Here is a 27,058-nt window from a genome sequence, read left to right on the forward strand (position 1 = left end):
TGTGGTGAGAACGAGTTCAGGCCAAGCTGATGGGCAAGGCTGGTGCCAGCTGGGATGGCACAGCTCTAGGGGAGCTGGCACAGGACCCAGAGGTGCAAAGGCTGGGGAAGGAGGCTGTCATGGGAGCAGGGTGCCCAGTTTGGAGGGAAGCTGGCAGAGGAGCTGGAGAGGGGGCAGGTGGAAGAGCCGGGTGTTGGAGCAGCCCCTAGCCCCCTCCGCCCGGCTCCATCCCGGGGAAAGGGCAAAATCTTCGCTGGGGGCTGCCACGGAGCCTGGAGCCGCCTAGGGTCGGCTGTCGACACCCTAACACTTTTCCAAGGGGGAATGACTTTCGTGAGAAGAAAAGTCTGCGCCCTCTTCCTTCCCCACACCCCCCAGACAACGCCATTTTAAAGAAAAGCCTCTCTCGCTCCAGCTCAGCACCGTCGTGCTTCGGGCTGCCCGTCACCTCATCCCGGACCCGCGGCCCCCCCTGGTTCCCCCGTCCTGGCCCCAGCAGGAAGGGGAGGGACCGACAGCTTCTACAGCGGCCCGTGGAGCTGGGAACCACCGGGCAGCCCTAGCTCCTCTTCCCTTCCATCGGCATGTCAGCGCCCGGGACGGGCAGGCACCCGCTGCCCGCGGCGGTAAGGCGGGCCCGGGGACGCGGGGAGGGATGTGGGGAGGGCGGCGGTGCCGCTCCAGCTGCCCCCGTGCCCCGAGGCTCCGGCGGGGGAGCGGCTCCGCGCCGGGCACCGCCCTGGACGCGTCCCGAGCTGAGCGGGGCCGAGCCGAGCCGGGCGGTGCCGAACCGAGCCGAGCAGTGCCGAGCCGAGCCGAGCCGAGCCGAGCTGAGCTGGGCAGTGTGGGGCGGGCAGGAGGAGCAGCCGCAGCGCCATGGCTTTTGCCCGCTGGTGGTACGCCATGGTGAGTGCAGGGGAAAGCCCCCGGAGCATCCCGGATGGGAGCCGGGAGCACCGCGGGATGGATGCGGGGTGCGGCGGGCAGGATGATCCCGCGGCTCCCCCGGCGTTGGGGATGGAGAAGGGGGTAAGGAAAAGGGGGTTGTGGTGAGGCTGGAGGCGAGGCAGCGCTTAAAAAAAAAAAAAAAAAGTAAATCCCAGTGTTTCAGGACAGGTGGGAGCGCGCTCCGGTTGTCCCTCCGCATCCCAGCCTCTGTCAAGAAAGACACAGAAATCTGGGGGATTTTGGTGCTGTTAGCAGGTTTCGTCGTCGCCCTAGTAACGCAGGCTAGCGGGAACGCCAGAACGCGTAAGACAGGATTTAACGTGGGAATGTTCCTGTTTTTGGGGAAAAACTGCGCTGCGCCTTTTTCCAAGGAGCGTGTTCCTCCCTGCCCGGGGGTGGTGGCGGTGCTGCCGGGAAGAGCTGTCGCCTGCCAGATCCTCCGTGATAAAACCACAGCTCTCTGACGGCTCCGTGTGGTTTGGATGGACTTGGGTCGGTGCTCATTACTGTGGCGAACCCGCGACTGCTTTAAAATGCTTTAAAAAGCCTTTGAGAAGCCTTTATGGTTTATTACGTGTAGGAGGAAGCAGTTCACCTCTTGTATGGAGTGGTGAAATGGAAAAAAAAGTTTGCACTCTGTTGAAGTTTTACAGAAAGCATATGTTTGGTTTCGGAGAAAATACCCCTTTAATGTATTGCCTGAATATATGATCAGGTAGATGAAATCTCTTGAAGTTATAACTGTACTTTTAAGTTGCTCCATGTAGCTTGGATCAGTGTTTTAGCAGCTTTTTCAGGTATCAGTCATTGTGTCAAGTCAAATCAATGTGGTGGAGGTGACACAAAATCACAGAAGGGAAAGTTTGAGAACTACTGCACTAGGCCTCATTAGCTCTGTGCCATTCCATCCAGGGGAAGAAAAGATACTAGGATATGGCTATGTGTGGTCAGGTAAGAAAACTGCTCCCACAGCTGCTCCTTTGGAAACCCCTGGTTTTGGTTGTTGGCACTTGTGGGCCTCCATGTGGGACTTGAGTCCTCTCCCATGCCTGTGATTCACACTGGGGAGGTAGGAGAGGCAGGAAGGGTGGGTGAAAGGAACAGAAACAGGTTAAGGTTTTTACTGTCTGGTGTATTTAAAGCTGGGGTTGGATGTAATAAGAAACTGGGTTTCACCTTTTGATTCCTTACCTGGCTTGATTGTAACTCCCCTGGCAACTCTTTGCATCTGACAGTTTTCGGAGCAGTGTCAAAGATCTCTGTCTTCCTTCCAGTTCCAGCTGAGAGTGAAGGTCAGATTCCCAACTCCTTAAATATCTGTAATGCTGAGTTGTTTGACTTCAGCTGAGAATCTTGCAAGAGTTCACTTCTCACCCAGTCGTTTGAGATGCTGTGCAGTGGCCTTAAACCAAAGGCTTGTTAATGCCTTGTAAATCTCCTGAGTTTTAGAAGGAATTTCCTGGAAGAAAACCCTTTAGTGAGGGTTGGACTTTTGTGCACATAGGTGTCTGTTCAGCTGTTAGTAATTTTCTCTGTGCTTTTTCACCATTTACTTTCTAGCTTATGAGTGCTATTTGAGTCAGAAGTTTAAAGGTGTGTCTTAATAGTGTGGTGACATTTTTGTGCACTTTAGAACAGGATGAAGATCTCAGGATAAACTTTCTTGCTCATGACACTTATGTATTTTTGTGAACATATGATTATGGGTAGGATTGTGTAGGCTTTTTTTTTTTTTTGGTTAGTAAGATTGGAAAATATTTTGAGCCAGCTTAAAAGCTACAAGAAATTTGTTATTAAACTAAAGTTGTCACTTCAGCTGTATGCCTATTGTTGATGTGAAAGAACTGTAGCTGCTCTGATACACTGCCTTGTTATCAGTCTGTATTTTTGGCACTATAAAGGAAGGTGAGCAGGAAAAGGAAAGAGTGCCCAAACAAAAGTCAATTTGTCATCATGAATTGTGAATATGAATGAGCAGGGAATGTCCCACGAAACCTGAGCTTAGCCTTCTGACTAAGCAGATTGATTTACTGCCTGTTTTGGGGAATATATATATATATATATATATATATATATATATATATATATATATATATATATATATATATTTTTTTTTTTTTAAGTGGAGGGTTCCAAGCTTGGAAATCCAGATGAGGAAAGTGCTATTGAATGGCGTTATTGAAATGGGGTCCCTCATCGCACGTTACATATCAACAGTTGAAGGGACCAGAATGGTTCCCTCAGGTGTACTGCAAAGCTCTTCTTTCCAAAGTTGCCTCTTCAGGACAGATTTCCTGCAAGGCAGTACTTTCACAGGCTGTTTCATTATCTGAGGCCAGGGAGTAAGTATCAGAGCTCTGTGTGTACACAGTGCATTACTCAGCTTACTGGGAAAAAAAAAAAAAAAAACCAAAAAAAAACCAAAAACTACTTTGGTCTGACCATATGTGCTTTGTTCCCTGAATTGAAATAAACATATTTGGCCTCTGAGTCAGAGTCTCTTTATTATAGATGCTGTTTGACATAGCCTTCTGGAGGGAAGATGTCATGCTTTTAATGTTTCTCTGATTTGAGTTTAGGGATAACAAAGTTGTGGTCCTTGTCCTGGTCCGTTCTGCATCCTCTCTGGGCAGTGAAGCTGTCATGGGATCCCTCAGGGTGTTTTTCTGCCTGAAGGGGGGGTTGAGGGAATTCTGCCAATCCCCTTCCACATCTCCCTCTTTCTAGTCCTGTGTCTGGATGCCCTTTTGGTGCCATGGTCCTGTCTGCTGGAATGAAGATGAGGAGGTGGACTTAGAGAGGAGGGGTAACACCAGATTCAACCCTGATAAAGGCCTGGCATACTCAGTAGGAAGCAAAGTATTTAGTTCCTATATTTCATGACTTGGTTTAGTAAAAGAAAGAAAACAACTGGAAACCCTACACCTCAATTGGTGTTGCTGCTTTTAAGGCTATTTCTGAATTTGAAGCAGGAAACAAACGAAAGCAATAGAAAACTTTAATAGCTGGATTCAGGATAATACTTGCTTTTTGGAGCATTTTGATGCTGAGTATCCATGCAAGAAGAGAGCCCAATTGACAGTGTTCTCCTTTAGCTCCTGAGCCTTATGGCAGTGCTCGCTCTAAAATTCCTGTTCTGCCAGCAGCAGGACACTCACTAGCATTGCTCTTACTGATACATGTGTGATATGCTTTTATTGTAGCAGTAAAATGCACAGAAGCTGGGTAGATTGTGTCTCTTCTGAAAGTGCTGTTATAAAGCAGGAAATAATTAATCTCTTACCTGAATAGTCAACCTATGGGGCTTGTTTTTCCTCTAAAGAGGCACAATTGGAATATGAGTATAGCATTTTCAATTTTAAAATTCATCGAGTGTCTTAGTCATAACCAAACTAATTTTAAAAACTTGAATTGCTAGAGGTTGTCCAAAACAATTACTGAAATTTTTGTTGCTATAGTACTTTTTTCAGCCTGCATTTTCTCTTGCTGATGTGCTGGAACTGATTCCTGTTGAAGATAGTGCAGTGATACATGGATCATTGCTTTTTTCCCTATAGCCATGTAAAGAAAAATCTGCAGGAACTCATTACTTAGTGGGTTAGCAGGCTCTGCCTCCTGCTGCTCAGTCCTGAAAACAGAAGGGAATAAATGGCTCTTGAATCATCTGTCTTTACTTAACGAAGCAAACCAGATGTGAATGTTTCCTCCCAGATGTCTCAGTTTCTGTGGGAAGTTACACTAGCTGAGATACTAGAGAGTAGCTGTATTATATTGCCTTTTATATTAAGCTCTTGCTTTTTGCTTTAATTATTTCTGAAATTTTTTTGAAAACTTTTTTTGAGGGACCATATTCACCACTTTTCAGAGGAGCAGACAGTTACAACATGCTGGATACCAGTGTGTGTGCTGAGCAAAATGTGTCTTTCTTTACATTGCTGCACTTGGGAAGCTACTGGGGTTGTACATCAGGTTAAGTGAAGGGAAGAGGCAGAGATAAAAGATGCAGGAGGTTCAGGGATCCTGGAAGAACTACACTGCCTAATGTGCACCAGTGCCTGAACTGTTGGAGCCTTTATTTTATTTTTTTTCTGTATCAGCACCAGAATTACAGCAATCATGGTAACAGCTTTCTTTCAGGTGAGGAGGGCTGGGCATAACAAGCATTTCAGTGTGTCTGAGGGGAGTTCTGATGTTGGAGAGGGTTGCACAAATCATGTTGGTGTCTCTGAGAGCTGTTCAGTTGCTGCTGAAGCCCGTGGTTCTGACATTTCCAAAATAAGCACTGGAGAGTGCTTTGCTGGTGAGGGATGAGTGATAAGCTGAAAATCTTCCAGAACTTGTCACAACAGTCACGGTACTGCCCTAAGAGTTATGAGTGACTAACCTTATCACTGATTTCTCTCAAAGTTATCCAGCAGGCCATTTAGAAATCCTGTCCATTAGTGAGAAGAAAAACTTGAAGTGTTTCCCTGCTGTCATGTTGTGGTAGCTCAAAGGAATCATCCTTGCACTAAGTAGTTTTGAGAATTTCTTTGTGTGGAAGATATCACTTAAGATCTAAATAGCTACACATCTATTTTCTCTTTTCACAGCATGGTGACAAGAAGGCAAGCGAAGCTTCTTCCAAGGCAGGAGAGAAAAAAGCAGAAGTGGAAGAGGTAAATTCAAGTGTTTGAGCATATTAAAAGAAAAGTAATGAATTTCCTCCTGTACTGATTTTTGCCTTTTGATAGCAAAGTGGTATTTTCTGGACAATTAACTGGTGACCCAGACAGCCATTATTCATCCCAGGAATGTTTAGTTTTGTCTCCTGCTGCTGAGCAGCCTACTGGAAATGGCTTTTTTGCTCTGGTCATATTTTCCCTAATACTTCACATTGGTGTCTGTGGAAGTTACTTCAGTGGAGTGTCTGCTGTGCAGTGCTGGTACAGTGTGGAACACATCTGATGGCCCTGGTTTTTCAGATGCAGAGGTGAAGGGAGTGCAGTGTGATACTTTCCACCTGATGTTCCATCCACAGCAGAGACTGTGTGGGAAATAACCTTGCCTAAGCCTGTTTGACTCACTGGAAGCCAGGGTCAGTGAATGCTTTTGTTACAGTCCTCTGAAGTAGATGATTCAAGCAATTGCTTTTCTTTCCTGTCCAGAAAGCAAGGAAGGCTTCTCTAGCCTGAGAACATGTTCCTCCTTTCCTCTCCAGACAGCCTGTTGTTTTTTTTTTTCATAAATACTATTGTAGTTTTATGCATTTTTGGTTTAATACCATATTCTTTGACTGCACGTTGTTCTTCTTAGTAGAGAAATTCTTTTTTGTATTGCATTTTTTGTGGGAATGTTGGGAGTTGAGGCCTGTGGTTCGAGGTTTCCGTAATGTTTCTGACCTCTTATTGAGAAGATCTGTTTCCAGCAAAACAAGACTTACTAAAATTTATTGTCCAAATACTTCTGCTTTTTGAGTCCTTGGATTACTACATGTATGTTTCCTCTTGTGAATTTCTTCATATGTTTTATTTATTCCATCAACTCTGCAGTGCTTGAATGTGGAAATAGATAAAAAAACCTCTTCCACAGACCCACTGGGGTCATTAACTCCACTGTGACTCATACCTACTTCCAAAACACTCTGAGTTGTTAAGCAGTTGAGGAAGCAACTCAAAATCTTTCAACGACTTTAGCAAGAGTCTGTAATGTTACATTTTTTCTTTAAAAGCCAGAGATAATTCCTATAGTCTTCAATTTTTGAAGCAGAAATTTATAATATATCTGTAGGGAGCTTTGGGCAATGTTGTCTATAATACTGAGTTTGTTCACCTGCCTACTAGAAAAGGTTTGGCATTAGAAAAATTACAAGAAAATATGAAGGTGTTTGAAGAGTTTACATCCATTCTGAAAGGAAAACAGTAAAATCAGTTGTTGTTTAACCAAAAATCAAAACAAACAACTCTTGTATCTCAGATTCTTTGGGTATACAGTCCTGAAGGAGTTGACAGAAGGAGGGTGGAGCTTTGAAGAGAAAACTTTGGAAAGGCCTGACACTGTTTTGAATGGGAGATGCCAAGTAGCCACAGCATCAAGAGGAATTCCCCTTGAATACTGTTAGGGTACAGAACAGGCATCTTAACCTTAATCTTCAGTTTGACACAATCTGTCAGTCCAGTGATGAGCAGCTGAGTGTGTATCTCTGCATGGAGCCTTGTAGAAACAGGCAAATGATGTGCTGGAAATTCCAGATGTGTTAGAATATGTAACTGGAAAAAAAAAGAAAGGCAGTTCTTCATCAGTGTAGGTGTCATTAAAAGTGTATGTGCTATGTTGTATTAGGCATTGCTGCAGGATGAAGGCTCAAGAGGGATCTGCCTTAAAATCTTGGTGCCTTGGTTGTTAGAACCTCTACATTTATTGAGTTCACCTTCTAGGGAGAATCAGACACTTGCTGAAAATCTCAGTCAGCTTCACTGAAATGTTTTCATTCCTTGTGGGTGTGTGTATGGAGGGGTGTTAGCAGAAAATAAATTGGAATTGCTGGTTGCTCCTGCACGTGAAGCTGTGGCATACTGTTGCAGCTGGGATGCAGCTGCCACCTAGTAAAGAGTGGTGTGCCACAGGTTTCCCATATCTGCCCCTCTGTTCTCTCACTGTGATGTGACATCATGGACCTGAGCCAATGTGTTTGCAGCATGACATTGCAAAACTGATGAAATAGTAAATTTCCTTTCTTCCCCTTGCTTCCTGGTGTTCCAAGGCTTTTAGCAGTTTGTCAGTGTGTGATGGACAGCTGGTGTGGTTTTATTTTATTCCCCCACCCGGACCTTGCCTTCAGCTTATCTGAGTGTGTGCCTTTCTACCAATTTCAGATCACTTCCACTTTTGGGGCACTAGTGCTCTAGAAGCTCTTGGATGCTAAAATAGAAATGCTTTCAAGGGCAGATGGCACAAAACCACTGAAGAAAAACCCAGGATGGTTTATAAAACACACTGAACTTAAGAAATCACTGGACCACACAATACTGGAAGAGTATTTAGAAGAAACATCAACATGGTCTTGAACTGGTTTTGCATCACTGGTTTTGTTTTTCTTTCCTACCTGCTGTTGACCACTGCTAGGGCCAGGGGATTGATAAAAGGGAAGCTTACCCAAACTCAGGAAGGCAGATCTGGCACTGTGATGAAGTGCTGGTCCTGCTGTCCTAATCTTGCACGCCACATCCAGTCAGTGCTGCCAGTCAGAGGGCTGCCCTTGGGGCTCAGTTTGTTCTGCCACACAACCACATGAAATTCATAAGAATAATTGCAGAGCAACTTTGTGTGTGGCTGTACCCTGAAATTCCCCTGCTCTGGGTAGATCCATGCTAATAATGTGGAAATAGACTTGTTCTCTTTTTACTGTTGTTGAGGGAAATAGCAAGGAGAGATTCTTTATGCATGTAAAGTGCATGGCTGCTGTCTGGATGTAAAAATGTGATATTAAAGAGGAAGACAGAGCCATATATTCTAGGAATCGGAAGCCCCAGCTAGGAGTGAGGCCATATTTCTCCAGGTATGCTGTGAAACAGGGCTCTCTGTCATGTGTCCTGGCATTTTGAGTTGTTCTTTACAGGACTGTAGGCAGAACCTCTACTGCTTGCTCAGCTCATTGTACTTTACTTACGAGGAAATATATTCTTTACTTGGAAAGGATGGCAGTGATGATTGCTGCTAAAGCATCTCTATCCTTTCAGAATTGATTATTTGCTCTGAAATTGGTGTGTCTGTGATACGTTTTAATCCTGAGGCTTGCCACTTAGGATTCCTTATTCAGAAAAAGCACTAATGCTGAATAAAGGCAATATGACTGGTAAAAATCCTGTAGGGGTGCCCACTACTGGTCTGAGTGGTAGAATTGCATGGGTAGTTTTTACCTGCAGTGTTTGTGGGGTTTCTTTTCACTTTGGTACCAAGTTATTAATTTATGTCTGCATTGTTTGTTTGTTTTCTTTCCCCCTTGTGCCTTAGAGCACTTAGAGTGGGAGGGTTCTGAAAAGCACAGCAGCAGCTTCTTTATCTGTCTCCCTTTTCTGTTTTGGTGCTTCTTTTGGCTAAAATGCCAAAGGTAGTTGAAAAATAACATTATTTCATTAAATTCTGGTACTCCCTGAGAGCTTTTGCAATGTAAGTCTCTGCCTTCAGAAGGAATGTAGGGTGATTGCTCCTCCAGCTGTTCTTGAATAAAAGATTGATAGGGGGAGGCTGAAATGCTGCTGATGGTTGTCAAAAGCATTTGCAGAACAGAGATTGCACATCCTTGCCTATTGTGGTTTTGTTTTGTTTTTTTTTCCCTTAAGACAAATGTACTATAAGAGTCTTACTGCAATCTTACAATGAACACTTGAATTTTGTCGTCCAAAATGAACATTAAGTCCACATTTCTGGACACCAGACTTAACATGTCTTCCTTTGCAAAATCCACTTATAAGAAGAATGTGCACTTCACCTCTCCTTTATTAAACCTGCAGAATTAATATTTCACCCAGAAACAGCATTCTGTCTTTTTGAAGCCACTACTAATACTGAAGAGTGGATTATGAGTACCTGTGTGCCACAGCTTTTATTCCTTCACACACAATTCTTTACATGCCCATTATTCTTTTAATTCATTTCATAAAGAAGCTGTGCTTTGATAATTCATTGTTTCTGTTAATATCAGGTTGGGAAGCAAGGCATGAGTGCAGCTGCAAGATAATTCTTCACTTGCGTCCAAGATTATCACAGAAGAAAAATACTCTTCCAGCTCTTGGGCAGGGAGAAGATGAGAACAGCTCTGATGTATTTGTCAATAAAGGGTATCTGATCTGGTTTGCATGGAGGGAACATCTTGGGAATCACCCTAACATCCTTATTTTAATCAGGGTGAAAGTATAAACCTAATTGAATGATGTGGCCAGTCCTTCTGCTTTTACAAATGTATTAAGGGATACCTAGGTACTAAAGACCTTGCTGTTGTAAGATGACTCTGGGAGCTAAAAGTATGTATTACTAAACATGCTATGGTCAGTATTCACTAAGTGATACTCACTTGATACGGTGGCTTAAACTTCCACGTGGCTTGTCTCCAGGTAGTCTTTTTAGAGGATAATTTATTTGTTAATTTTTATTCTCTCTCTGTCTTGGTCATTTATTGCTGTTTGGTTTACCAGCAAACAAATATTGTCAATAACATTTTTTCTTTAATTCTGTTCAGTTGATTAAAATAAATTCATACTCTGAACAAGGATTTATTTCACTCTGCTGGCTGGTTCTGCTTTTGGAGGTGGGCTTTGCTTTCTTTGGTTGCTTTTGTTGGTTTTTGGGGGGATGTTGTCTTTTTTCTTGGGTTTTTCTGGGGGGAGTTTGAGAGGTGGAATTTTTTGTTTCTGGTTTTTGGTTTCTTTTTTTGTTTTTGTTTTGTGTGGATTTTTTTTCTTTTGGGGGTTCTTTTTGACTTTTGGGGAGAGTTTTTTCTTTGTTTTTTAATTATCATTTTGATTTGGTTTGGTTTTTATTTTTTTTTTTTTTTTAGTAGTTCAGACTTATTGTGGGGTGGGGAAAGCTATTTTTGTATATGTTGGTAAATGTCATAAAGGCTTCTTTCTCTAAAAGTACTTTATGGATTTGTGGAAGTCTGTGATATTTTCAGAACATCACAGTTCTGTTAAACAGTCTTTGGTACCAAAGGAAAATCGTGAACACCATAAAACATGAGCCAAAGGCTAAGCATGAGGTGGCAGTCGAGATCTGTGATGCTGAAGGTGTGCCCACAATTCTTGATTGCACTTCAGAGTTTTCCTCTAGCCCTTCACATTTTTAGCTGCTTGGACAACTTGATTAAAAGTTAAAGGATTTGTGGATAATAGTTATTATGGAGTTTTCAGTGCCCTATGTCAGAGACAAAACCCCTGCATCTTGGTACTGTCTCTACAAAATTGTAAATGCATCACACCTCCATCACCTGCCTCCAGGATCATTATCTCCTCAGCTGGAGCACTGCTTCCTTCCTCAGGGAGTTAAAAATGTTCATTCTAAGGAGAGTTGAAGAGGGTGTGGAAGGACACTGCTCCCTTGGGAATGTGTGGTCAGAGGAGAAAATATCGAGACAAACCTGACAATGATGTAGGAGGGCTGTGGTGAGGCTCCTGTCTTGTCTCTGGGGTGTGTTTGGGGTGTCTCTGGGCTTTGCTGCTGCTTTTTCCTTTAACCACATCCCTCAGCCTGGGCAGAGTCCCCAGGTTCTGGACTTCAGTCACTGTGCAGAGAGGTCCTGGGCTGGAGCACTCCCAGCATCCTTTTACCAGGCAAAATTCAGTGTTTTGCAGTATCCTGTGGTGTCATACTGGGATGTCGGTTTTTTCCTTGATGTAAGATCCCTCTTAATTTCACCAGCACCAGATTTGGGACATATTTTGGTCACGTTAATCTTGTGTACATGACCCACTGCCCCATCTCTGGGGGTGACTGCTGAATGTGCATCTTTGCTCTACCTGATCTCCAAGGTTTTCAGACTAAATCAGAAAGAGGAGGTGGGATTACCTGAATGGCAGAGGTCTTTGGATCTCCCAGACTGTTACAAATCTGGTGTCCCATCCATTGCAAACTGGTGCATCTGAGTTTGCTGGTTGAATCTCTTGCCCTTCTGCAGACTGCCCTGCTGGAGGAGAGCTGTTGAAATGTGAAATTTCTAATTGCGTTGTGAATCTTGTGCTTCCCGGAAAAACCCTAATTTTGCCCTTAACTTTGTATCTTTGCTTCCCTGCCAGAGGGTGTTAACCTTCTGGGTAAATCATTCACATTCTGTCTGAACAAGCAAAAGCTTGCCCCTCTTGTTTTTGTGGTATTTTTATATAGATACTGTTGCTTTAACTGTTAGTTATCTTAAGATTGCTGTGCCACAGGAAATAGCACAGATTTATATATTGTCCATAAAACACTGCAAGAGAACTCAAGCTGTTCTGGGTGCACACGTTTCTGGGCTCTGAAATGTCCCTGTGTGAATTAAAGTTATATAGGAGAATTCATTTTTTGGTGACACTCGCCTTGCAAAAATATTTCTAATGGATTTTCTGAAGTGTGCTTTTACTTTATTTTTTTTAATACTTTGGGTTTGGTTGGAGGTTTTTTTTTTTGTTTGTTTGTTTTACAGTTTTACTTGGCTTTTCTTTTCCTTCATCCTGACCTTTATTATGTCTTTTTGTTTTTTCTTTTTTTTGGTTTGTTTTTAGAAGAAACAAGCAAGTACTAATGTCAACCAGCCGCCCAAAACAGAGACATATGGAGCAGCTGCTTCTGCTAAGGTATTGTGTACTTAAGGAAATTATCTTTTTTTACAAGTGAAGAGGGTTTGGTGTGACTCCATCACCTGCACTGGGGATAAAAAACTATTTGTTTGCCACCATTCAACACCACAAGGGTGCTCTTCATGACTTGCTAGAAATTGTAATGTGTTGAAATGAAAGGGGAGTACAAGTCAGCAGAATGCCAGTGAGGAAGTAAATGGTAACATTCTCCCTTTTCACGTGTTCTTTGTTAGCCTCACAGTTATTTTCAAGAATCCTGGCCCTGTTGATGTCAGTGGGCACCTTCATTTGACTTTTGGGGCACCGTGTTTCTTTTTTCGCCCGGAGGTGTTTGTCGTTTTTTTGGGTTCTGTTTACTTGGTGGGACTTGGTGAGTTTGAAGAACTGGCAGCTTGTCTTTGCTTTTATTGCCCCCAGAGAGCAGCTCAGCTGATCATTCAAGAAGCATTTTGAAGCTGAGCTGCAAAGGACTGCAGGTGTTGTTCTCTGAGGGGAAACAGGGTGTTCAGGTTTCTTGCAGGGTATTGAAAGAGGTGTTGAAAATACATTTACTGATTCTGCACCTGGCAGCCTTTGTGAGGTGCATAATTGTCACAGGTGAGTAAAAAGGCTGGTCACTTAAAAGAGAAGCAGCAGTGTGTTTTACTGAGGTAAATAAATTTTTTGGTGGAATTCAGTGGAGTTTGACAGTAAAGTTTAACTCCAGCTGGAGTTCAGGGAGAGCACAGATTGGGCCCATTTTGATGGCAATATTCCAGAGTGAGGCAGGTGGGTGCTAGTCAGCAGTGGAGACAAGATCAGTGTGTTTGTTTAGTTCTGGCACCGTGTTCTGCACTTTAGTTGCCTTGAAATTCTGGGTTTCAGAAGCAGCTTTTGACATATTTCTCAAACCACCTTCATTCCCATGTGTGAGCTTGGGGCTCCTCAGTTCACACCCAGGATGTGAGGCTGGCTGCTCTTAAGTAAAGCTGAGAGGTGTGCACAGGTCCACAACAGTGTTCCATGTCTGGAGAAAGCTTATTGTCTGAAGGATCCTAACAGGAGGAAGTGTTTCTGCTTTTGAATGGGATTTTTTATTTTCTTAATCAGTGCTTTTATAAAACAATACACCTAAAGATATCTGCACACTTCCTAAGTAATTTATTTTTCCTTTCTACTCAATGAGGGAGGAGAGAGATATAAATCCTGTTGTCCCTTTCTTTCAATGTTTCTATCTATCACTACAGACAGCCCAACATTTTTAATTTTTTTTAAATTTTCTTTCCCTTCCTTGCACTTTGCCAAGGTTTTCTCCTCCTGGATGTCACCAGCTGCATAGTCCCAGGGATGCTTACATCTAATTTGCTGACTAACACATCTGAGTATTTTTTTTTTCCGTGTATTTTCTTTCTGTGATAAGTAGAAAGAACTTTTAAGTGTGGAAGGCACAATTCATGCAGGCTATTGAGAACTAAGAACTGGAAGGTAGCGTCATGAAAATAATGCAGTGTAATTGCCAGGAATTGCTGTGTATTAGGTTATGAGAGCTTAGGTTGTGTTTTTAAGCAACCTAAATTGGTGTTTCTCAATTTCTATGACATTCCAGCATACTTGCTGGTAAAGTTTATGTGCTATGCAAATACTCACCTCATACTATCTAATATCGACTTTTAATCAATAGCTAATTTAAGTTCAGCCTTTAAAGTTCCCACTCTGCCATTTCCACCTTTTTTCACTTAGGTTAAATCTTCTGTTAATTGTAACTTTTACGCTCAACAGTCTCCTGTGATCATCTAGTGTTATTTAAAATAGAGGAAAACTCAGATATTTATTGCAGCTTATGCCACCCATACATTTTTTCAAGCCTTTTGGTTGGCTCTTTCCTTTTCTGCCTTTATCTGTGTTTCCAAAAAAAAAATATCAACTGGAAACAAAAATTTTTCAGTGTTTTGGTTTTTTTAACAGGAATTTTACAGGAAGGGAAGTATTTCTTGAAAAGGCGAGACAGGCCTTTCTGTTTTCCTGCAAAACCAGATAAAATCTTTTAGTCCAATCAGAAATACCAGTTTTTGGACAGTTTGGGTCTGCTGTCTCTTCTGTTATTTATTTCCCCCTGATGTAGCTTTAATAATTCTGTTGGTCAGTAGTACTTACTTGTCATTACTTATCCTAGATAAATTTCTAAATCTTTACCAGAGGCCAGGGAGGTGGGATAGTTAAGTTGCTCCAGCTCACACTTTTTGTTTCACTGACCAATTCCTACTTCATGGTGAAATTAATTAAACTCCAGAGCCAAGAGGGGGTTTGCTGTCTCCACATGGGCCTGGGTAATTTTTCCTTCTGCTAGTAAGCAATAATAACTGATGGTTTGTTTCTTCTGGGGTTTCTGGCTTTCAGATGCAGGAAAGGTGAAGGATTGTCATTGTGTCATGAGTGTGGGATTGTCCAAGGGAGAGCACTCAGCTGTCCTGGCTTTGTTTTCCTTGCACTGTCCCTCAGAAATGCAGCTCTCTGTGACTTTATCTCACCCCTGTGCTGTCTGTTGTGTCACTCCCGAGTTCCTGGAACTGCAACCAGTATTTACTCACTGCCTGTGTGCTCTTACAGAATTGTTAATTTGCTGTCTGAGTGTCCCTGTGGTGCAAGAAGTGCTGCCTTTCCTGCCTCCTGCTCTGCACTAAGGGCACTCAGGAGGGTCAGTCAGCAGCCTGGATGTGCCCAGTTTTTGTGTGACTCAAATCTAAATGAGCAATTTACAGAGGTTTCACTGAAGCAGGTGTTGTGACCCCTTTGTTTTTCTGTGACAAGCCTTTATTTCCTCTTTGATGGGGGAGTCCTGTTGGGCTGTTGGTTTGTATCAGGGGGGTTTTCAGGGGCTTGACAGGTAAAATGGAGTGAAAAGGGAGGTTCAGGTAAGGCTGGCATCATCAGGAATGTTTACTGGGTTGCTTAAGAGCAGCCTCTTCCATGTACACACTGTCTGCCAAGGTGCACAAGCCTGGTTGTGGCTGCCAGGATTAGCAGGCAGCAGTGGGGAGGAAAAACTGAACTAACCTCTTTCTTCGGCAGAAGGTCTCCTGCCAGTGCTGCTGTGTTTCCTTTTACAGCCTTTAATGAGGATTTTGCCAGTTCCACAGCCATCAGGAAAGCCAATTTCCACCTCAGTGTTCAATCATGCCTATTAATAGAAGGCACTAATACTTGAACACAGCTGGATCCAGCTACTCTTCCTGGATCTTTGTGTTCTTATATGGTATTTCTGTTAATAACAGATGAAGTTTTGCTGCTTTTTATGTAGGAGATTTTTTGCATTGCTTGTAATGAGCAATTATTTTCTTTTTCTGGCTGGCTGCTATACCATAGAGAAGTGAGAATCTTTGTCTGTGTTACTTTCATGAACTATTGGAGTGGTGCTGGGAGAGCTCAACAACGGTGGTGGAAATGCAGTAAGAATTATTTTTATTTCTGATTTTCAGAGGAAGCTTCTTAACCTTAATAATTTAGGAAATTAAAGGTTAATTACTTTTAGCTGGTGCTCAAGATGACATTGTTTTAAAGGGGAATTCTCTCTGCTTTCTCATGCAACAAACAAGAAAACAAGGAAAAAGAGCACTTGCTAAGTATCTTTGAGTGAAATCCCTACTGTTTTTGCAGCAGGGAAGTTTATCTTGTTTATCATCAAAAGTGATGATAAACATCTACTGTCAGGGGTTTTTTTTCTGTTACACAACTTATTGTCACCAAATTTTTATTTTGTGAGGTTTGCAGGGGCACCTTATTGTGAAGGAAGGAATTTTTTGAGTAGAAGGCATCTGAAGTCACAGGATTGCTTGGGAATGTCCAGAGAAATGCATAAATTTATTCTTACATTCCCAGTCATATTGTGACAGTGGTAAAGGCTATCTCTAAAATTTGAGATTATTCAGAAAATAAGAATTCTGGTAATCTGAGACCTCCTTTCTCTTCTCTCTCTGGAGTAGGTGTGTGCCATGACACAGATTCACAATTTTTAGGTATTCTGTAGCAGGACTGTGGCAGATCATGGGGCTCTTTCTGGAAGCTGCCCTCAGAGCTGTTGGCAGCAAGTGAAAATCAGGAGGGCTCTGCCTTTGTGGAGAACAGTGCTGGCTTTCTTGGTGGCGGAGGCATGCTAAAAATAGACCTAAACATTAAAAAATGGAAGCTGTTGGAGTACAAAAGGTGTCTCGTGTGTGGAAGAGCTGGCTTTGTGTAGAGATGAAGCATTTGCAATTTATAGAGCTGTGTAGTGGTCAAAATAGCACAATCCTTTCACAAAAAACCAAAAAAAAAGTAAAAATTCTATACTTCACTCAGAAATGGGATATTTTATTCATAAGTCTGCAGATGTTTATCCCTTTCTAATTCCCTTCCAGGACTGACTTATTTGTTCAAGATAAAGGGCAATGCAGAGGCTATTATGAAAAAGTGGCTGAAGGTTTTGTTAGTGGCACAGGGGCTTTTTCTTTAAAAAAAACCCAAAAAATTGTCCCATGTTGCTACAGGTACTGGAAATAAGAATATATGGCAAAAATAAATACAAGAGCAGATCTCTATTGGTATTTTAAGAAGCACCTGTTAATTTCTAAACAAATACAGATTATTTGGATTTGTTATGCTTAAAAATAGCCCTAGTCAGTCAAGTTTAGGCCTTAAATGGCCTAAACCATCTTAATTACTTTCAGTTAGTAGCATCCATGTGCTCAGAGAGTCTGGGTAGTCAGTCCAAATTTAGAGACTGTAAACTTGTAATAGGGATATTTCTCTGCTGAGGGGAAATGAGTGGGTTCCTTCCCTTGCCACCAGCGCTGAGAAATCAAAAGGTGGAAGGCAAATACTGCGTTATAGGATGCTGAATTGCCCTTCACCCCTGTCTTTTGCTGCAGCGACAGCTCGGTGACAGCTGTCCCTGCTGGGGCACCCTGGTCTGGCCAGCTCCAGAAGTGACCCCAGGAGGAGCAGGAAGGGTTTGCTCATTGTGGCTCAGCCTGGGAGCCCCAACCTGCTGCTCTGGGTGCCCTCCCCGTGCTTCTGGGTGGGGACTCGGCACTCAGGCTTGCCAAGGGATTGGCTTGGCCAGCAGCTCCCGGAAGGCACAGCCCCAGCTCCAGCGCCAGGAGCAGCTGTGTCCCTGCAGGAAACAGGAGCCACACACCTACCAAGTGAGTTAGCTGCTCCTGCTTTGCTTTCCTGTGTGCTTGTGTTCATGTTGTGGTTCCTTTTCTTTTTCTTTCTCTCTCTCTCTCTCTCTCTTTTTTTTCTTTTTTTTTTTTTTTTTTTTTTTTTTGTTCCCTTTCTCCCCCTTTTCTGGGAATTCTGTGGGTAGTGATAACAGAGGCTGCCAGCTCCAGGGCTTTCTGGCGTGCCTCCCCTGTCAGCAGGCTTGAGGCATTCCAGAGCAGTGTGTAGTTAATAAGCTTTTGAATTTATTGCAAGATACTGGAAACAGCCTTTTCAGACACCACGTGACATGGCAGTTTGGAGAAGGGAGGGACAAGGAAGAGCAAGCTTTAAAAGCGGTGTCTAAGTTGTTCTGTGTTTATATTTTTGTTTTGGGGCGGGGTTGGTATTTTTTCCTTGCTCACAGCCCACGCTGTTCTGGCTCCCAAGGCCTGTGTGATTTTTTTGGCATACTAATGCAGAGCATATATGTGCCTGGACAGGGTATTGCATAGTCAGGGTGTGGTGATCTGCAAGATCAGCTTCTTGTTTGAACTATGCTCAAGTGTCAGTGGTTTATTGCACTTAAAAATATATGATCTAAAAGATGTTAAAACATCTGGGAAAAAAAATACTTCTCAATAAATTGCATTGTTCCTGCAGTGGTGAAAATTATGTAGGTAGGCATTGCGTAAGTTGCGCCACTGTTTGATTATTGTAGGTAATATTGTCTCTCCTTTGGAGAAAGTTAAAGTAGCGCATGAAATACCCAAGAATTTTTTAAACATTGCAGACACCTCTGCTGATTTCTTGATCTCTTTATTTATTTATTTATTTATTTGGTAACTAGTTTCCTCAATATTGTTTTATTTTAGATTTATATAAAACAATCTATAATAGCTTCTTTTGCATTAGACATTATCTTTTCTAGACTAATGTTTGTTACACTTGGTCTTTTATATAACGCAGTGCTTTTTTGGTTTGGGGTTTTGGTGTTTTTCGGGTTTTGGGTTTTTTTGTTTCTTTTGAGTGGTTAGATACATAGAGTATATACAGCTTGCAGAAGATTCAGTTTCTGATCTTGGAATTGCAGAAATGAGCTCTGTGACCAGTTTTTCCTCACTGTCTCTGGTTGTAGAGCTTTGCACATTAGGGAGACACTCTCAGTTTGAATTCTGGGCAAGGCTGTGCTGCCCTGGTGGCTTTTGGAGGACTGGGAGTGGGGGTAGAGGAGAAACCTCTGTCTCCAGAAAGCAAAGGAACTGCTTTTTCACTGAGTTGGTCTCCGGCCTCTCCACTTTCTGTCACAATTTCTGCCTTTGTTTCCCTGAGAGGGGGATGCTTGTGCTCATTAACACTTTGGGGTTTGGTCCAGAGTCTCTTCTGCCAAAGGGAAAACCTGCAGAGAGACAGGGAGGGTGGTGGCCTTCAGCACCCTTTGGGAGTTCCTTAAGGCTCAGAAAACCCTGCTGGATTTATGGAAGAGGTCAGGTCTGTGCCTGCCTTTATGCTGTGCTCAGCAGAAATGCTGGAACCAACTTGAAAATGAACATTTCTGTTCCCCGGGAGGGAAGACTGCTGTGAAGCAGGATAAAACCTCACCAAAGTGGAGATTCCTTGTTTTTTAACTGAGCCATAATGCAGTTATTCCTCCAGAGCATGCTGAAGGCACTTCTGAAGTGATTTTGAGTTGAAGCCAATGCTGAAGCAAAAAGTGCCCCAATCTGCTCCTTTTATGTAGGAATAACAATGTTTAAATTTTCTAAAATGCTTGAAGAATAAAGCCTAACTACATACCACCACCACCACCCTTGGTTATGCAGCAATGCCCTTTAGATGATATTTTAACAGCTAAGTTCTATTCAGATTTATTGACTTGTTTTTTTAATTTATTTTCCTGTGGTCTCCATTCATTTTGGTAGCCAATGTGTGTGTCAGTCCATACAACTATTCATGAATAATTTTTTCCATTCCATTTCCCCTGCATTCTGGGAGTAAAAAACCAAAATTTCCTGTTCTGAGTGCTGCTCTCACATTGGGTGTTGCCTGTCTTGATTGTTGCAGTAGAAGTAATCGAGTTCATAACCTCAGAGACCTTTAGCCTCAAGACAAAATTGTCTTTTACGTAACTTTAGGGTCTTTTTTTTCAACACACCCCCCCCCCCCCCCTTTAGAAAGCACTGGTTCTGCTTGTGACTCTCTGGTTCTGTTTGTAATTCCCCTTTGCATCCCAGCTCTGCAGAGCAGAGTATTTTGTGACACTGCAGACTAAGTGACACAAATCCTAGCTGAGCTCAGCAGCGCCGCGTGGCATGTGGCTGGCACCTAATCTCCTATTTTCCTGGTGTTTATTTGTCAGCCTGCAATTTGCTGCTGCAGACAACTCTGGAATGTTCCTCTGTTTGGAGGAGTGTGCTGAAAATGGGAAGGGTTGGCTGGAGAAGTTGTAGCTAAATGCTCACATGAAGCAAAACTGAAAAGAGGATTTTTGAGCTGCGCACGAAAACGGGAGAGCTCGTCTGCAGTGACCAGCTCACATATTACTGTAATCCTCTCTTGTGCAGAGTGGGAACCTGAGAAGAGGCTTGACAGGACTGGGGCACTGCTTCTAATATCTGAATATGACTGAGTGAAAGTGAAATTTCAGCGTGTGCCAGCTTGTTGAATTTATTGTCACAGAAACAGGAAGTTTCCAGGAGGAGGTAATTGAAGAGCTTGCTTTAAGGAGAAATAATGGGGAGTCTAAAGCTGGTTGTTGATTAATTTAAAAGAAACAAGGATTGTGCAACCTGAGATACTGGAGTGGTCTGTTTGCAGACCTACGGAATGTGAGGGCAGCAGATGAAGTCTGTTAACCTGCTTGGAATATACTGACTTTGCTTCCAGATTGCTTCCAGTATCATGGAAGGACATTAAATAGAATTTTCCTTTGTATATAGTAAAGCCTTTGAAACAGTAAGCCAAGCTTCATACTGAAGTCTAACCACAAATTGAACTGTTGAGTATGTAAAGTTCTTGCTCTATAGATACTGTACATGGCCTGTGAGCAAACTCCTTCCTTCTGCTTCCAAAAGAAGCAAATAGGCACAGTGCTTCTTGCCATCAGCTGTGGGATACTTATAATTTTTTTTACAGTCCTAACTTCCTGCATATAAGTGAGCATAAACTGAGATGTTGGAAGTTAAAGTGAGGCTCAAATAGTACAAAAATTACTTAAAGTGAACTGTCATTCACAGGCCTCAGTTGTGTTTTGTTCTACCATAAAGCTGTTTCGGACTCTTAGCAGTTGCTAAAATAAAGAAAAACAAATATGCCAGTATTAAGCATTGGGCCTGCATTAGGTTGCTGCAATCCAGACATCTTAAAACAGACATCTCACCTAAAGGTGGTTTGGCAGTTTCTAGGAGGTGTGAAGCCTTGTTCTACACCATGGTAAATATAATACTGATCTTATTCACTGATTTGCTTGATAACATTTCATTTAGTGTGAAATTCAAATGCAAGTAGGTTGCCTCTAAAAGCCTGTTGCATTAAATTTGAATAGTGTGGTTAACCAGCTGTAGCTGATGAATAAAATGCAGTAGTGAAGTATTGAAGAGTTTCATCTCTATGGCAGAATGGCAGAAATTTTATTCTATTTATTCCAGTAGAAGAAAGCAGTGAGTGTGTAATGTAACTTGTCTGGCTCATTGTTGCATGATTATCAATAAATTTAGCAGCACCTGAGGCTGTAAAAGTCTTCACAAGCTAATCAGAGTCTCAATCTCCTGATTCAAACCAGTTTTTTTAAAAAAAATATAATATTTTTGTTTCATGAGGAAATGGCTGTATTTCCTTTGTGTCTTTTACCATCTCTAAATGGTGGTTGATCTTGCTTCTGGGTATAGGTTAATAATTCCAGCAAAAATGCTCGTTCTGTGTGGTGAGAAAATGGCAGAATAATGAAATTTTAGGGTTATTCTGTTCCTCAGTAGCAGTTGCAGAAATCTGAACTATAATGATAGTAATAGATTGTACATATTTTTCAGTTGTATTCACACCAGCTGAGTTTATGAATGCTGCAAGCACAAGGAAGCATCTCTAGAGACGGGGGGTATTCTTGTCTTTTTTTTTTTTTTTTTTTTTTTCCGAAGACAGGTACTTAAAACCAGGTATATTGATGAATTGAGCTACAGGAGCATGAATTTAAAAAAACAGCCAAAATAACAACTTTGTCAAAGAGTTTTATATTGAGTTAGAATAGAACTACATAAAGTAACTGGAACTGCCCTCAAGGGATTTATTTTTTTTTTCCCCCTGCCCTCAGTGGCTGGCAGGGGCAGGAGGCTTTGTTTGTAGCATGCAGTGTTGGTGAGTTTCAGGGATGAGAGTGGGCTTTAGAAATGAAAGGGGACTTAAATGTGGGCAAAGTCTGCCATCAGAAATGCCAGTGTAAATTGTTTGGAAATGGTTCTCATCAGTTCTGCAAAGAAACCCTTCACAACAGGACAGCACAAGTAAACCAGTGTCTGAGTAATGCACAGGTACTAACGAGAATCCTGCATCCTGCTCTTCCATTTCATTGGGTTCTTAATATTAAGCCTCCACAAAATTAACTGAGAGATAGAAATCTTGAGAAGAATATTGTTTTCTTGGTTGTTGTGGGTATTTTTATATTTCTCTTAAAAAACCTGTTGTTTTTCTTTGAAATATAATAGTAGAACTCCATATTAGAACAGGAGTAACAAAATGGTGGGGTATTTCCAAAGTCACTTTGGGATGGAAAATGACACAGAGACACTCAATGTTGTAATTTTTTAACTCAGCTAATATAGACACTGTAAAAATAAAAGATATACAAAGAGTTACTTCTTAATCTTTTTTCCCATTTCAGGTCTCTGCATGTCCGGGATGCTGTGTAGCTTGAAATGTGCATGTTTATACATTTATGTATTTATTCGTAAATATGTACACACACCCTTTTGGTGCTGTCCCTGTCCCACCTTCTGCCTCCTCTGTGTGTGTCTCCAAGGATGGGAGGGCTGCACAGCCATTGCCTCACACCACCAAAGCAAGTGTGAGGTTTAACCTCTTAACAGCTCAAGTGGTATTTCACACTTCAGTGGAATAACCCATTATTTTTCACATTGGTTCTCTGAAGAGCTTTTGCTGCCCACATCTTACAAAGCCATTAATTGAAGCTCAGTATCAGGGCCATTCATGGAAAGAAGCAGCCACTCGTGGTCAGGTAGATTATGTGTTTCCTTGCATTACACACCCTGTGAGTTAATAATTGTGAAATTGTAGATGTTGTGAGCTCTGAGCCAGAGAAGCAGCCCCAGCTCAGTCATACCCAAGAGGTGTTAGCCCACTAGAAAGAGCTTGGGTGGCTCTTCAGTCCTCTGTTCTAGACTGAGTTCAGCTAGATCACTCTAAAAATGTTTACACAAACTCCTCCAAAAGGTTGCTAGAGCTGGAGGTGCCTGATTTGTCCAGGTAGCCTTTGCCTCAGAATGACCCTTCTCTCTAGAAGGAAAATGTTTGAGCACAGACCTGAAAGATTCATTAGTAAAGGCTAAGTCACTTTCTTCTTTCCTTGTTGTTTTCCTGGGGCCCTGACCAGTGTACAAAGCATCAGGTTCTGACTTGACTTTTCCTACTACTAAGTCCCTCATACTTAGTTTTTCTTATTTTTTTCCCCCTAAACCTGTTCTCATATCTTTCAATATTCATCTCTGCTGCAGTGTGATGGTGAAAATTGTACTAGTACTTGACATAGAGAAGCTCCAAGCTTAAGAGGTTGGACGTTATATTTTAAATTTATATTTACGTTGTCACAGCAACAAATTACTTTTCCCCAGATCCCTCTTCCCTAGTTTGCTCTTACTAGGAGAATCTCAATTTGTGACATTATGGCCTTTGCATGCTTTTGTCTGTACTGCTGCCAGCCTGGAAGGGTTTGGTGTTGTTCTGGATTTTTTTGTTGCTGCCTTCAACCTACCACCAGTGTCAGAGATCAGGAGCTCTGTTCTCTTCAGCTGTCTGAAAGCAAGACTGTAACCCAGTATTACAGACCAATTTCCCCATTTTATTCGAGAAAATGTCACCTCAAGTAAAGTGAAAAGACGCAGTGACAGTGTGTCCTTCTCTGGAGGTTTGTTGCTTTATTCTTGTTGATTCTTTTTTTATCCTCTTGTTGTCATCTCAGTATATCTGTATGGGTTGCTTGGTAAATATCTTCTGGTTTTGAAGGTCTCCACCTGGTGAATTGTGCCCCTTTCTGAGGTTGGGCAATGACCTACCACATTAATTTCCAGAATTTATAATTTATAGAATACTTTGTAGAATTTAAATTTATGTTATATATTAATATATATATTTTTATATATTATATATTTATATCTATTTTTATATATTTATATAATATACATTTTAAGTTGATGTTGGCTCTCGTTACACTAATGACTTTTAGTTCTGTGAAACTGAGAGCACTCATTGATTTCTTCTCCTGTTTTATTTTTCCAGAGGGCATATGCATCCTGTTCTCTGAGCTGTTCAATTTTTTTTTTATTTTGATGTTTTCACCATTATTTTCTTCTTTTCTTCTTGCACTTTCCATTTTTCATGCAGATTTCTGTGATACTCGTAGTGAGACCAGATAACCAATTTTTGATTGTTCTGTTTTGTTTTGCTAACCCACTGCTTGGTGTCTGTGACAGTTCTCTTTCAACCGTAGCATGAATACTGCCCTTGTAACTTGACAAATGAGTTTCCGAGGGCATTCCTTCTCTTAATTCTATCAAATCAGATCCCAGATCTCTTAATCAGCTCTTCCTGGAAAGACGTCCTCTAACTCAGGAGCACCTGTGGTTCCTTTGGTCAGCTCCTGTGCAAAGACTGATCCCTGATAATTACCTCACACTGCAGGCCACCCAGGAGCTCTACTGTAATTAACAGGGATCAGTCTTTGCTTAATCAGTGCTGTCCTGTAACCTCTTCCCTGTATGTTGAGTCCCTGCTGTGGTGGTCTCAGGAGTGTTGGGCAGGGAGCAGCTCCTGGTGGGCTATAAATGGTCCTGGATGCTGTGCTGTGGATTTGCCTCCCAGCTCACAAAAAAGCTGAGTGTTCATCATTCCCCAGGCTGGGATCCCTCCTGTCATTCACAGGGCTCCAGGGCTGGCACAGCACCCTCCAGAACCCACACGTGGTTTCAGGCAGGACCCACAAGAGTGCAGCTGCAAGAGAAGGGGGGCCAGCAAGGATCCTGCTGGGTCTCCCCTCTGGCTCTGCCCTCCAGGGATCCCTGACAGCTCAGAGGACACCCCACTCTGCCTTTGCAGCATCTCCCGACTTTCTCTGCCCCAGCTTCCTGATCTGGTGAAGCCCTCATTGTTTGGCACTCCAGCCTTCCAGCGAGGGGATGTTCTCTTGAGCTCATCCAGAAGAGGCAACAAGGCTGGTGAGGGGCTTGGAACACAAACCCCATGAGGAACAGCTGAGGGAGCTGGGGTTGTTCATTCTGGAGAAAAAGGAGACTCAGAGGTGACCTCACCACTCTCTACGATTATTGAAAGGTGGTTGTGGTCAGGTGGGGTTGTTCTCTTTCACCAGGCAGCACCTGAGAGAACCAGAGACAGACTCAAGCTGCACCAGGGGAGATATAGGCTGGATATCAGGAAGAAGATTTTGCCCAGGGAGTTGGTGGAATCACCATCCCTGGATGTGTTTAAAAAAAGACTGGATATGGCACTTTGTCCCATGGTTTAGTTGAGGCGTTGGGGCATGGGTTGGACTCGAGGATCTTGGAGGTCTCTTCAGACCTAGTGATTCTGTGAATTCTGTTGGGGCTGACCTTGCCAGGGTGCAGGCAGGGTGTGCCACAGCCTCACGGCAGGCTCTGCGTCAGGAGGGTTTTGTTGCCAGGTTGCCAGGCAGCACTTCAGTATTTACCTCCACGCCTGACACACATCCCTGTGTTGCTTTCACACCTTCTGCGGTCCCTCCGTGGACCTGTGGCAGAAACATCTGGGCACAGCTGGCAGCAGGGCAGGGTCCAGAGGACGGGAGCACCAGAGCATCGTGTGGTAAGAGGTTGATCCAGGAGCCAGGCTGGTGGTGATGAGGTGGTGACATTGGTGACCACACCAGCCAGAGGGGTTGGAGCTCAGCAGCCTGCTGGCTGAAGGGTAGGGAGAACAAGGACCCTTCTTCTTCCTTGGATTGGCTCTTTTTGGGGAGAGAAAGTAAAATTGTGGGCTGTTGTTGTGGAACTGGAGCAGGAAGTGGGGGAAGCAAAACAAGGCATTCCCTGGTGGTTCCCTGTGCTTTTCCCACCTGTCCTGCTTTTCTGCTTTGGCTCCTCAGGGCTTTGTTCCCCTGAGTTAACCCTGAGTGTCCCCAGGGAGGATGGCTTGATGTCAATCCCCTGGTCAGCAGCCATGCATTGAGCTGTTTTTTTATGTTCAAATTGCTCCTTTTCCTCCATGAGTATCTCCATTCTTCACCTTTTTGCTTCTGCTGGTCACTGTCCTCCAGCTGGATAGGGCAGGAAGAAGCAGCTGGGGTTTGGGGAGGTTTTCATTCATCCTTGTAGGTTGTGGTAGTGCTGCTGTGCTGGGACATGGGGAAAAAAATAAATTTTCATTGTATTTTAAGACAGTGGCTTGGTAGGAGTTTTCTGAGGGCTGGAAGGGAGAAGGGATCAGATAAATGTTTTTATTATTAAACAGACAGGGACTGTGGTGACTAATACCAAGGTGTAGAACAGATACCTGCTTGTTAGTCATGCAGAAGGAATTCAAATTAAGTTATTGCAGAAGAAGGAAAAGGAGAGGAAAAACTGTTCAAGAGCAAATAAAGAAAAATACTATGTTGCCAACAGGTTACCTGGTGGTGGTAGTGAAAATAGGTTAAAAGGTTATTAAAATCTTTAGTTCTCTGCCCTGATGTAGGAGGCTCTGTACATTCCTGTGTGTGTCTCCACCCATGCAAAAGCTCCCATCTATTAAGTAGTCAATCTGTAGGTATATGGGAGCAGGTATTATTTGTTTACTTTTCTGCAGTGCGACAACTGCAGATTCTCTGTAATATTTACAACAGTCAAACATCTCACTGAGGTGTGTGAGACACCAACTAAGCTGGTGGGGAGACCATGCTGCTGTCATCATAGTATACATTTTAAATTCTGTACAGCTTTTCTCTTGCTGCGGAGAAATGCTTGTGCTGTGAAAAGTTAGGGAAATTAAAAATTTTTCCTTGTGGAGGTAAGAAGCCACCCTGGGGTGTGCAGTTGTCCTATGGCTTCTGTTCATTCAGACTGTGTGTGTGTGTGTGTGTGATTTCATACTGCAAGTAGCATGGTACACAGAAAAAATGTAAAAAAAAAAAAAAGAGAAGAGAAAAAGTGAAAAAAAGTTGACGAATTGTGGTGTAAATTTAAATGTGAACCTCTGGATGTGTTGCTCTGGCAGAGATACCAAATCACAGAATCTATAAAATACAGCTTTGAGCATATGCAGAAATACAAAATAGACCTGTAAGCAGAGGAGCATGAAGCAGGAATAGAGCAGTAATATTACTTCTTTATAAAGAATTGATGAGACAGGAATGCTCTTTGAAGTTTGATACATCCACAACAGAAACACACCATGGTGTTTTTTTTGGATTG

At 42.6% G+C, this 27,058-nt stretch overlaps 1 protein-coding gene across 1 annotated transcript in view; it reads left to right on the forward strand.

Moving 5' to 3' along the window:
- The first annotated feature begins 903 nt into the window (after positions 1–903).
- Positions 904–27,058, forward strand: part of CAST (calpastatin) — a 50,311-nt gene continuing 24,156 nt past the window's right edge. Inside the window, exons 1-5 of the mRNA XM_062513494.1 lie at positions 904–1,029; positions 5,541–5,606; positions 12,180–12,251; positions 12,932–13,022; positions 17,352–17,413. Of these exons, the coding sequence (XP_062369478.1) occupies positions 904–1,029; positions 5,541–5,606; positions 12,180–12,251; positions 12,932–13,022; positions 17,352–17,413 (417 nt within the window). The remainder of the gene's footprint in view (positions 1,030–5,540; positions 5,607–12,179; positions 12,252–12,931; positions 13,023–17,351; positions 17,414–27,058) is intronic.

Source organism: Cinclus cinclus, chromosome Z (genome assembly GCF_963662255.1).
Source record: "Cinclus cinclus chromosome Z, bCinCin1.1, whole genome shotgun sequence".
In the NCBI taxonomy this organism is placed as follows: domain Eukaryota; kingdom Metazoa; phylum Chordata; class Aves; order Passeriformes; family Cinclidae; genus Cinclus; species Cinclus cinclus.